At 43.3% G+C, this 12901-nt stretch overlaps 1 protein-coding gene across 3 annotated transcripts in view; it reads left to right on the forward strand.

Moving 5' to 3' along the window:
• The window catches only part of ZNF19 (zinc finger protein 19), a 112235-nt gene extending 99723 nt beyond the window's left edge, over positions 1-12512 (forward strand). For 2 of the 3 annotated variants that reach the window (XM_055554357.1, XM_055554356.1), the window contains 5 exons: positions 1485-1629; positions 4228-4291; positions 6929-7055; positions 7611-7724; positions 8840-12512. In XM_055554357.1, coding sequence (XP_055410332.1) covers positions 4259-4291; positions 6929-7055; positions 7611-7724; positions 8840-9927 — 1362 coding nt within the window. In that variant the 5' untranslated portion in view covers positions 1485-1629; positions 4228-4258 and the 3' untranslated portion in view covers positions 9928-12512. The remainder of the gene's footprint in view (positions 1-1484; positions 1630-4227; positions 4292-6928; positions 7056-7610; positions 7725-8839) is intronic. The other variant, XM_055554358.1, reaches the window with a different exon arrangement.
• The last annotated feature ends 389 nt before the right edge of the window (positions 12513-12901 follow it).

The following is a 12901-nucleotide window of genomic DNA, read 5'->3' on the forward strand; positions in this document are numbered from 1 at the left end:
ATATACAGCCTTGACGAACTCCTTTTCCTATTTGGAACCAGTCTGTTGTTTCATGTCCAGTTCTAACTGTTGCTTCCTGACCTGCATATAAATTTCTCAAGAGGCAGATCAGGTTAGGTAAGTTTATTCCTAGATATTTAATTCTGTTTGTTGCAGTGATGAATGGGATTGATTCCTTAATTTCTCTGATTTTTCATTGTTAGATATAGAAATGCAAGTGATTTATGTCTATTGATTTTGTATCCTGCAACTTTGCTAAATTCACTGATTAGCTCTAGTAATTTTCTGATACCATCTTTAGGGTTTTCTATGTACAATATCATGTCATCTGCAAACAGTGAGAGCTTTAGTTCTTATTTTCCAATCTGGATTCCTTTTATTTCTTTTCCTTCTCTGATTGCTGTAGCTAGGACTTCCAGAACTATGTTGAATAATAGTGGTGAAATTGGACACCCTTGTTAGAGTTTATTTTAGTATGGCGTGAAGTAAGAATCTTGTTTTCTTTTCCTATTGTGATATCCAGATGTTTCAGTATAGTTTACTAAGAAACCCCTCCTTTCTCCACTGCTTTTTTTCAGCTCTATCAAATGATTGACATACAATTGAATTGAATCAGTTTGTTGATTTCTGTTAAAGGGTCTTGCTGGGGATTTTGATTGGATTGCTTTAAATACATAGAGCAATTTGGGGATAATTGACATCTTAGTACTGGTTTTTCAATCAGTGAACAGAGTATCTCTCTCAGTTTATTAGGTGTTCTTTCATCTCTTCTATTATAATTTTCATCCTGTGTATCTTACACATATTTTGTTAGATTTATACCTATTTCATGTTTTCTGTGCTGTTGTAAATGGTACTATTTAAAAAATTTTATTGGAGTTGTATTACAGGAAATTTTATTGCTGCATATTTCAGTTTCCACAGTTTTATCTTTTTGCACCTTTAACTCTGTGATCTTGCTAAACTCACTTGTTCTAGCAGTTTTGTAGCTTTCTTTGGATTTTTTTTTAATGTAGATAATAACGTCCTCTGCAAATCTTAACAGTTTTATTTCTAATCTCTATGCCTTTTATTTCCTTTTCTGGCCTTTCTGCACTTGCTAGGACTCCAGTGCGATGTTGAATAATAGTGGGAAGAGCCGTCATACCTGCCTTGTTGCCAATCTTAGAGGGAAGGCATTCTGTCTCTGACCATTATGTTTTCAGCAGCAAAGACATAATCACGTCAAATCATATCAATGTACACACTGCAACAAAACAGTTTAAATACTTTTTGGTCGGCTAAGGCAAAAATGATCGTGCATGAAACTGAAGTTCCCCTCTAACTGCAATTGTAATGTGATATGAAAACGTAGGATTCCTATTGCTGACAAAGTCAGCACTGCTGATACTGTTTTGGTCCTCGCCAACACAAAATTGAAGGAAATTCTAAATTTCAGCTAGAGATTAGCTTAACGATAAGCTTTTTCTATTTGATGTCTCCAGTTAAAGTCGCGCGCCTGGAGAGGAAAGCCAGGGACCACAGAGACGTGCGCCGTGGCTTCCTAGAGAGGAAGTTCGCGATACTTGGGTGCCACGGCCGACACAGTGACGCACTTCTGCTCACACCACATATTGCCCTTTTCCTGAGGTGAGTTTCTGGGTCTTGTCGCCTCAGCGAGCCTGCTGGGTGCACACCTTTCACCCTGGAGAAGGCTGTCCGCTTAGTCCCTCGTGTCCAGGTAGAGGGAGTCGGGCGGCGCCACCTGGTCCTGGGAGCTAACGCGCCCGCCGGCCAGTCTCCCCCCGCCCGCGGTGCCTTCGCCCCAGTCCTTAGCGGCCGCCTTGTGTAAGGCTGTGGATGAAAAGGGGACGCCGTTTGATCTCACACAGCCACAGCCTCCCCTGCTCCCTGGGCTGCTGCTGCTAAGTCGTTTCACTCGTGCCCGACTCTGTGCGACCCCATAGACCGCAGCCCACCAGGCTCCCCCGTCCCTGGGATTCTCCAGGCAAGAACACTGGAGTGGGTTGCCATTTCCTTCTCCAATGCTTGAAAGTGGAAAGTGAAGTCGCTCAGCCGTGTCCGACTCTTCGCGACCCCATGGACTGCAGCCCACCAGGCTCCTCCGTCCATGGGACCCTCCAGGCAAGAGTACTGGAGTGGGGTGCCATTGCCTTCTCCCTGGGCTAGCAGCTACTAACTGAGCCGCTAAATGCTAGTTGCTGTTCTAGGTTCCCAAGATGCAGCTGCGAATGAGAGGGCCGTGGGCCCCTCTCCCAGGGACCTGTCAGTTTAATTAAAAGTCCTCTGTTAATCCAGTGCGATCATTCTTGACGTGCACAAGTCCTTGCAGGACTTGATCTCTTACAACTTCTTCACCTTCGTCTTAAGCACATTCCCCTTGATTCTTTGGACTTTCACTTCAAGAACATGTTTTTGCACATACTGTTAACTTTGGAAAGATTTTCCTTTCAACTTAAGTAATTCCTATTCTTAAGTTTCCGCATCTAGGATAAGGTATCCCTGTCACTAGTCACGATTGTGGTCTTAAAGCTAATTCTGAGGATCTTTGATTCTTATTTGTGTTTCTTTTAGTTTAAGCCCCATGAAGGAAGGGATCACACCCTTCTTTCTCTACTGTTTGTCCTGTGTCTCGCACTTGGCCTGGAATGAAATAAGTTTGTGATAAATGTTGGATAAAGAACACACAGTGTCTTAAACGGAGAGAGGTGGCATACAAGAAAGAGAATACAGTGCTAGTGGCGTGTGTAACCTGCGGCCCTGGCCTGGTCTGTAGAGACAGGCTGTGGTGAGCTGGCAGTTACCTATATAAACAGAGGGCCGACTTCGGAAAAGTACTGCACACAGTCTATCAGTTACAAAGGTTCTAAAGGTTGGAGAAGAGTGGTTCATGCAGAGGAAACAGCAGGTACAAAAGTCCTGAATTAGCATAATAGAGAAGCTGAAAGACCAGTGTGGCAGATGAGGCTAGCAGGAAATGGCCACATGCAGTGAATTTCATTTGGGAGAATCCTGGCTTTTTGGTAGGATATGACTGCGTAACAAGAATACAAAGTGTCTATAGGGGATCAGCCCTGGGATTTCTTTGGAAGGAATGATGCTAAAGCTGAAACTCCAGTACTTTGGCCACCTCATGCGAAGAGTTGACTCATTGGAAAAGACCCAGATGCTGGGAGGGATTGGGGGCAGGAAGAGAAGGGGACGACAGAGGATGAGATGGCTGGATGGCATCACTGACTCGATGGACGTGAGTCTGGGTGAACTCTGGGAGTTAGTGATGGACAGGGAGGCCTGGCATGCTGCGATTCATGGGGTCGCAGAGAGTCGGACACGACTGAGCGACTGATCTGATCTGTAGGGGATGATATAATTAAAGTGGTGACCCAGACATTTTTGCCTGTTGAAGTGGTCTTTTCATGGTCTTTTGCTAATTGGTTTCTGGTTATCACTGGGTCCTAGAAGAGGGTGGTGAACAAAAAAAGATGTGTGCCCCAAGATCAAGAAAAGGAAACCTTACTCTAAGATGATTTTTCTGATTTGGGGGGCTACCTTTATCTGTTTTTTTAGCCTTAGAATCCCTTTATTGAGTTCTAAAAGAAAAAATCCTGTTGGGATTACTGTTGGAAGCAATTTGATGTAGTTATTAAAAGCTTGGCCTCTGGAAATCAGGCCCATCTTGTTTGGGATCCAAGTTCATCCATCCACTGGCTGAGTGACCTTCATAGAGAAAATTATTCTCTTAAGACTGTTTTCTTATTTGGGAAAAAGAAAAGGTTTAAAGAATTATTGAGGTGATTGAATGAGTGGATATATATTTATCATCCAAAAACATATTTCTTTTTTTTAACCATTTATGTTTCTCAGTAAAATTTTATTTTTAAAAATAAAGGTCTAGGTTCCTTCTTACGGGGTTTGCTTTGAGTTTTCTGATGTCTTGCTTGTTTGCTTTTTGTGTATTTGTGTTCCCCTGTTCTCATGTCTTAGGACAGACAGTGTTGCACGATGTTGGTGAGTACAAGTTCTGGTACCCAAGGTCAAGTTACTTACCTTTCAAAATCTTAATTTCCTAGGAATTCAAACCTCATGGCATATTGTGGGGAAATATTCATATACCATTTACTCAATGGCATGTAGTAAATGGTTGTTGCTATTATTGGCAGATTTGTTTTAAAAAAGAGCCTTTGTCTGGATTGGCTCACTCTTGTTTCTCTTTGCTTCTTCCCTCAGCCCCTGCCCTTCATTGAGAGAGAGCTCAATAATGGCTGTCATGCCCCTGAAAGTCTGGCACCAGGTGAGCTGTGATTCTCTCAGGTCAGCCTTAGAGAGATCTGATGTGAAGAAAGAGGGGGATGAGAGAGATGATTCTGGCAAGAAGTCTAGAGCCAAAGCAATCGGAAGACCCTTGTTGATTCTCATCAGTAGGACTGGATGCTGGGGGAAAGCTGATGACGCGGGAATGAGCAGCCAGAAGTCCAGCAACAGTGGGTGCACAGAGTGTCCAGGGATGCAGAAGGATAGTCTCCTGTACTCTGAGGATCTCTGTTGAGCTAGTGGGTTCCCAGGTTTAGTGGTTCCTCCTGCAGAGGGCCCTGTGAGAATGAGGGACTCAGATTGGCATTATAGGTGTCCATTACACAGTGGGAGTAATCAAGATCAGGGACATCACAAGGTTCTTGGGAAGCAGGGGCAGAGCAATAGCGAGAAGAAGACAAGAAGAAGGGAGCTTGTACCATTTATTCAGAAGTTGACTTGGCTAATCAAGGCAGGGCCTATGACAGGAAAAGTCTGCACTAGGACAAAACACCTGAAGTTAGGGATCCTGTAAAGCCTCTATGACATTGCGGCCTTGAGCCAGTCACTTAGCTTCTTTGCACCTTAACTTCATCTGTGAAGTGAACATTAAATACATATATGGGATAAGGAAATTGATTTCTTGAGTTGATTTCACTTTTTGAGACTGATGAATTTCTGGGTGTTCCTTAACTATTTCCTTCTTTCTGGGACTTATTTATCTACTAACTCAGCATCTATGAACTATATCCCAGGTCCCTGTCCTGGATTTCTGATATCTGGCTTGTCCCTCTGCCTGACATTGTCTACCCTGCTGCTCCCATCTTCTGATCTTACAAAAGTTGTCAGTTACTGATATCACCGGGTCACAATCCTGACCACTCAGTTTCTAGGTTGCTGAGTAGTTGTTGACTCTGTTCTCGCTTGATACCATTTTCAGAGTCTGACTCTTTCTGGCTCCTCTATCTTCCATTTGTCCCATCTTTTATATTGACCTCCTTCAGGGTTTATCATTCCTTTTCTTTTTTTTTTTTTTTTATCATTCCTTTTCTTAGATTTTGTTTGCAGAGCTTCCTAGATAGTTTCTCTGTACAGTCTTGTGCTTTCCCCTCATCATTTGTTACCTGATAGAGCTTGGTTTCCTGAGCTCAGATTTTATCCTGTAGTCCAGGGTTCTTGGACTTTAGTGCGCATAAGAATCACCTAGAGGGCTTATGAAAGCACAGATTGGACTCAGATGGGGCCTGTGAATTTGCCTTTCTGGCAGGTTCCTAGGTGATCCTGCTAGTGTGGTGGGGTACCACACCTTGCGAACCATTGTTGTAGGTCCTGATGACTCATTCAAGGAAGTCATTCAGTTGACTGAGTCAGTTTGTCGTTACAAGTCCATGATTGTATAGCTGGCTGAGGATGGATTCAATGCAGGACAGGCCTAGAATTGGAGTTAAGTATTCCTAGCAGGTACTAGTGAACTGATTGTATGATGGTGAAGAGGAATCAGATTCCAGAAGTATTTAGAAAATAAAATTGACAGGATTTGATTACTGACTACTTATTGGAAATGAGCAATGAGTAGGGCAAGTTAGTCCTGGGTGAATCTCAGATTTCTAACTTAGGAGACTGGGATGAAATTCGTACTATTTCTGTGTTGAGAAACAACACTTTCACTCTCTGTGCTGGTTAGTTACATGAAGATAGAGCCAGTTTGGCAGGAGGCAGATAGAGTGGATGCATTTGGTGTTAGAGGGTGACAGTGCTGACGGGATCTGCAGAGTCAAGTTGAGGTGTTGAAAGGTGGGAGGGCATTCCCTGCATATTTAGGTAACCAAGTTTGATACCAAAGTCTGGGGAATGAGTAAAAATTCTAAGCCAGATCCTGAGCTTTCTGGCAAGGTAGAGTGGGGCCATCAGGAATGGGAAAGGGTGGCTATTGAAAAAGCATGATACTTAGTTGACAGAAACATTTACAGATTGTTTTGGAGGTGTATGAAGAAAAGCAGTTAAAAGAACTACCCAGCAGCAATTTGATTCCAGAAGCATATTCTCCCAGGAAAACCCATCAGGAAGCAGAATACACTGTCCCATGCAGCACTGAGTTCTCTCTGCTGGACATTCTTGAGCACAGGCTGCACAACCCCTTCTTCGAGCAGGAGATGAGGGTTGGATGAGGCCAGTCATCAGGGCAAACCATGACTCTGTTCCTGTCATTTGAACTTGAGGTCTGGGGTAGAATGAGCATGCGTGGGGAGCATATGGATTGATTGGGCACTTGGGGCAATGAAGGGGGAACGGGTTGGTCCTCCAATGTCACTTCTGAGTGGGTGTCTGAAGAGATTAAAGCTAACTGTTAACTTGTAGGTACAACAATAAAAGATTGAAAGTTGTATAGAATCAAAGAGATTTTGCTCTAGGGATTTTAATTCATGGGAGACTTTCCAGGGTTTTCAAAACATGATGTTAACATTTCATGAGACTAAATTTTGTGTCCAAATGGAAGCTCTAACTTTTAGTGAGAGAAGTTCCAGATTTTTTGTTGTAGCAACAGTCATTTAACAATCCGCTCACTGTCCCTGTCCCCTGTGCCCCGCACTCTGAGCCAGAGAATTGGCTCTGGCATAGCAGGAACCTCTTGTTTTAGGAGGTGGTGACCTTTGAGGATGTGGCTGTTTACTTCACCCGGACAGAATGGGCTGGCCTTTCTCCTGCACAGAGGGCCCTGTACAGAAGTGTGATGCTGGAGATCTATGGGAACTTGACATCCTTGGGTAAGGCCGCTTTTCTCCTGGTGCTCAGATCTGTGCTTTCCTGTTTCCTTCCTTTTTTCCTCCTTATCAGCCAGGGGTGTGGTGTGGAAAGTGGGGAGTTATCTCTTGCACCCTCCATGGTCCTAGGACTGAGACCAAATGACCCACTTGAGAGGTTATTGGGTAGGGACAAGTCTTGGGTCAGTTTGGTCCCAATGTAGGGAATTGTTGTCGCCTGGTATGAGTATGCTCCATCCTCCCAGGGCCTCTGCAGGGTAAGTAGTGTCTGTTGTTGGATAAGTTTTTGCCTTACTTTTGTCTCCCTGTAGTCTAGGGAAGGGTATGACCCCTTCCCTTTGTTTGCATATGTCCCTCAGGATCACTAACTTACTCGTGGGTCTAGTTTTAGGAAGCGATCACAAATGCTTATTTTCCACTTAAGCAAAAATCTTGGCTTTCCCCAGTCCTGAGCCCTTTACTGTGGATCTGTTCTAGTCTCACTGAGACTCTTGAGCTTTTCATTCTTTTGACACAGCAGACACAGGACTGACAGGTGCCATTTTCTGCCCTTTTCAGGATACCCAGTTCCCAAACCTGCGTTAATCTCACTTCTAGAGAGAGGGGATTTGCCTGTGGGCCTGGAGACACAGGATAATCCTCCTGCACAGGGTACCAGAGACATCTATAAAAGTAAGTGAGGCAGTGACTATAGAGCTTTACAGAGCAGTATGTTTTAAATGAACCATGCTGGGAAGGATTTAAATAGATGATTTCTCAAAATAGCCAAATATGAAACCATTTCCACCAACCATAACTCTTTTCCACATATTTCTGACTAATGCATCTCATAATTCTCAAATCTATTTCCTTGTCAACTGTTCTCTACCTGTAAATATTTGACACTTTCATTTTATTAGCCTTATCTGAACAGCAGGCTGATGTTGGGAGTAGTAATCTCTAATATCTCTGTTGTGAAAGTGAAAGTGTTAGTCACTCAGGTATGTCCAACTCTTTGTAACCCCATGGACTGTAGCCCACCAGGCTCCTCTGTCCGTGGAATTCTCCAGGCAAAAGTACTAGAGTAGGTAGCCATTTCCTTTTCCAGGGGATCTTCCCAGCCCAAGGACTGAACCCAGGTCTCCTGCAATGCAGGCAAATTCGTTACTGACTGAGCCACCAAGGATAGTTACATGTGGGGCATATGTTTTCAGATCCCCAATGGATGCCTGAAACTGCAGGTAGTATCAAACCCTATGTAGTTATCCCTGGGTATCCACAGGGGTTGACTCCAGGACCTTTGTAACTGTGGGGTCTGCTTTCTTGGGTACAGAAAATCAACTATGTATCTATCATGTCTTTTTTTATATATGCATACCTGTGATAAATTAGACACAGTAGGAGAATATCCAGGTTGCCAGTGTCACTCCTCTTGCATGTTGGAGCCATTATGAAGTAAAATAAGGGTTACTTGAACACAAGTACTGAAATCCTGCAAAGGTCTATCTGATAACTGAATCAGCTACTTATTAATAGGCAGGTAGCATATACAAAAGGATGAGTTACATCTGGTTGGAGTGGGTTGGTGCTAGGTTTCATTATGCTATTCAGAACAGCGCACAATTTAAAACTTAAGGATTATTTATTTCTGGAACTTTACGTTTAATATTTCTGGATTGTGGTTGACAAGGAAACTGAAACTATGGAAAGAGGGACTGCAGATAAGGGGAACCACTATAATTTTCAATATTCTTTTGTTTTTGCTATAATTCTCAGGTGGCATTTTTGTTTTCTATTTGTTATATCAGGTGCCAGGACCCACATGGACAGTGAGTTAACAACAACATGGGGAATTTCTGAAGAAAGAGACTTGATGATGTCACATGGGCCACAGAAGAATGTTCTTAACAAAAGCAGCTTCCTAGAAACATGTGAACTGGAGCAACACCAGGAAATCCCCACAGTGAAAAATATTAGAGGAAAGGTTCTAAGAATCCACTATAATAGGAAACCCTTCAGATGTGAGGAGTGTGGGAAATGCTTCAGCTATTTTTCTTACTATGTTAGGCATCAAAGAATCCACACTGGGGAGAAACCCTTTGAGTGTAATGAGTGTGGAAAAGCCTTTAATGGCAATTCTTCATTAATTCGACATCAGAGAATCCACACTGGTGAGAAACCCTATCAGTGTGAAGAGTGTGGGAGAGCCTTTAATGATAATGCAAATCTGATCAGGCATCAGAGAATCCACAGTGGGGACAGACCCTATCTCTGTAGGGAGTGTGGAAATGGTTTCACCAGTAGTTCTGAGTTTATTATACACCAGAGAATTCACACTGGAGAGAAACCTTATGAGTGTAATGAGTGTGGAAAAGCTTTTGTTGGTAATTCACCACTTCTGCGACATCAGAAAATCCACACTGGAGAGAAACCATATGAGTGTAATGAGTGTGGCAAAAGCTTTGGAAGGACTTCTCATCTTAGTCAGCATCAGCGTATTCACACAGGGGAAAAGCCTTACTCTTGTAAAATATGTGGGCAAGCCTTCAATTTCCATACAAAACTAACTCGGCACCAGCGAGTCCACAGTGAGGTGAAACCTTTTGACTGTATATGTTGTGGAAAAGTGTTTAGTACTCAGGCTCAGTTGAAAAGGCATCTAAGAATCCATATTCAGGAGACCTCCTGTGATGAGTGTGGAAAAGTCTTCACTAGCAAAAGAAATCTGCTTCTTCATCAAAGAGTCCATACTAGAAAGAAACCCTGTGAATATGTCAAGTATGAAAAAACCTTTAGGACATCTTCCCAGCTAGATTGTGTCCACCCTGGAGAGAAGCCTGTGCTGGATGTTGGTTGTTTTGGGCTCCCAGAATTTTTTACCCCCTTTTACTGGTAACAGTACACTATATTTCTTTTGCCTTCCATCTTCCACTCGGGTAGAATGTGTGACACAGGCCCAGCTTAGCTGCAGATTCTTTCCCTCAAGCTATAGCTGTTGGTTCATATGTCAGTAGATGACCCAGGATAGTCCAATTAGAATCCCAGACTGAGTTAATAACCCTCCTAATGTTGAGCGTGGCCCTGGCCACAGCAACCAGACAGCAGACTGTGGCCCTGTAATCCTTTCACCTTCCAGTTGTTGCAAACTTGTGACATTTGTACTTGTTAAGAGTCAAAGATATGTGAACAATGTGGCCTCCTAATGGATGGTTTCACAGGCTTCTTGGTGTTTGGAGACCCATGTGCACCCATGTGGACTTTGGAAAGCCTGCCAGTTATGAATTCCATGGTATTGAATAATCCTTGAAACTCCCAGTTCTTCATTGAGCAAGGATTTCCTTACACCCTTAGCATTTGGTGTCTGTTCTTTGTAGCACAGGGAGAAGAGGCTGGAGAAGTGAGCGGTTTGGGGGAGTGGTTGATTAATGTGGCCAGGGGTAGGCTTGAATCCTGAGCTCCCACCTCCCAGGAACAAGACAGGTCTGTGGGCCTTGCAAGGGCACAAGGCCTGTTCTGAGCCAGTCTCTTGAGATGCAAGAACCTGATGTTCAAGGCTGGAGCCTGGAGTTTATCACCATCATCATCCTTGCTCTTCAGCAAATGGAAGAACTTGCTGTGGCTGGATAGCAAGAGCATTTGACAGGTAGCTGTAGGCACCGACTCTTAAGTAAATCCCTTTTTACCTTGTGCTTCAGATTCTGTGCTGTGCAGTGGGATCTGCTGCTTTCATCAAGCCAGAATCTGTCCACATGTCCAAGTACAGCACCTCAGCTTTCCTTAAGGAGCTACATCTCACGTGCTTGCAGTCCAGACAGTATCAGAGGGCTGACCCCACACTCCACCCATCTGGAAGATGGTTATATGATGCATGTCTAGCCAGCTCCGTTTTCTGTCCTCTGATTGCTATGATTGCTATGAGGGCGAGAATGTTATCCAAGCCAGGCCAAAGGCATTCCAAGTCATGAGTTTTCATGGAACCCTAGTGAAGGAGAAACCATTCCCAGTAGAATGGACTTTGAGCTCGTGTCATCCTGGAGGTGCTGGGTGAGAGACTGCCTGAGTGGAGTCACTGCAAGGCACTCAGCAGGACTGACAGAGAGGGGCCAGGTCGCACACTATGTGAGCCCTTGGATCTGACACTTCTGAACCCACTCTTCAACTTGTCTCTTGTAAAGATTGCTTTCTATCATCCATAATATAATATTTATTTCACTTGAGTGTGTCTAGGCCCTTGTAATCAAAAAAGCCCTGACACATCAGGATCATTGATTGTTGAGGCTTCCTCTGGCATGGTGTCTCTGATGGGTGGGGCATGTTTAGGGGAGGTGAAGACACTAGGTGCAGTCAGGTCTAAGGGGAGCTGCCAGACAACTCTTCCTAATTTCTTGACGTCCCAGAACACTGAGAGGAGAATTAGCAGGGAGAAAGGGCCAGAGGATGGTCAGTTGGTCTGTTTGTATTTTCCATATTTTAGGGTTTATTTTGTTTGTGTCTTTCACCTGTTGAAGTCTTTCAGCACATCTGCCAGAAACTCATGACAGCCTATTTACTTATTGGCTTCTTATACTGTATTTCATGAAAATCGATCAACTTTTTTTTTACCTCTACCCTGAAACAACTGGTGATTCTTGAAGGACAAACATTTCCAGATTTCCAACAGAGTCAGTCATGATTGTCGCCAGGCCACTTTTATCAGCCTCATTGCCTTTTGTTTTTGAAAGTCCCTGTCTCTCTACCTCCAGAATCTTTTTGTTAAAATGGGAAGGTAGCTAGATATGGCAACCTACTCTACTATTTTGCCTGTGAAATTCCATGGACAGAGGAGCCTGTGTCCATGGGGTCACAAAGAGGAGAACATGACTGGGCAGCTAAACAACAAAAAAAGCTAGGTATGAGCAGAGAAAGGGGAGCATGGGTCAGATGGCGGGAAGCTATGCATCTTGTGCAGAGCAGAGGGGGATCCTTGGAACCTCCATACTGGAAACCATACATTTGGAGATAAGTGTCCTGGAGGCAGAACAAAGAAATGTGGGGAAATGCAGGAATCTCTGGTGTCTGAAAGTAACCTTTTGCTCATTATGCTTTCATTACAATAAAATAAGCCTTGCAGATAAGTGTCCATCCTGCACTGATGCCATGACATTTCTGAGCAATGCTAAATAAGGACAAAAGTCCTTCTTCCCTCCAGGAAGATGGTGCTGCGATAAAAATCAGATAACTTGACCCCCAAACCCAGTGAATATTATGTTCCACATACCTGGCTTGCCAAAAAAACTCAGGGCAGCTATTCACCTGAGCCTGTCTCCTCTTCCCACTGAGAGTGTACTTTAACTTAAATAAATTCTTGATTTCTCTGTCTTATCTCTGAATTTTTCTGGGATAAAACAAGAACCTTTCACCAAGAACACTTTCAGGGTTACCTCAGTCTGTCTTCCGAATAGCAATTCTTAAGACCCCAAATAAATTATTTTGTTTGTTGTCTCCTGCATTATGTTATTTTATATTTTAACACTTAGCAATATATATATGTAGATTCATCTTTGTCTCTGCTTGGGTTTGTGGTTCATTTCTTTCAATAGCTAAACTATTCCATTGCCTGTGTAGGATGGGAAAAATGATTTTCCCTGTACTTTTCTTCATTCTTGGCTGAGGCCCCCTCTGTAATGACCTCATAAAAAGGTAACTTCTGATGGATTTATAGATATGTGTTTGCAGTTTAAAAAATTAATCAGCCTAAAATAATTCTTACATTAAACAGGCATATTTGGGGTGCATATGCTCTTGCCCTTCACATGTCAGTGCCCCAATATGCTTATGCATTCACCTACAGAAGAACATCCTAGTATCTTTAAGCTTTTAGCCATTATGAA

This window comes from Bubalus kerabau, chromosome 17 (genome assembly GCF_029407905.1).
Source record: "Bubalus kerabau isolate K-KA32 ecotype Philippines breed swamp buffalo chromosome 17, PCC_UOA_SB_1v2, whole genome shotgun sequence".
Lineage (NCBI taxonomy): Eukaryota > Metazoa > Chordata > Mammalia > Artiodactyla > Bovidae > Bubalus > Bubalus kerabau.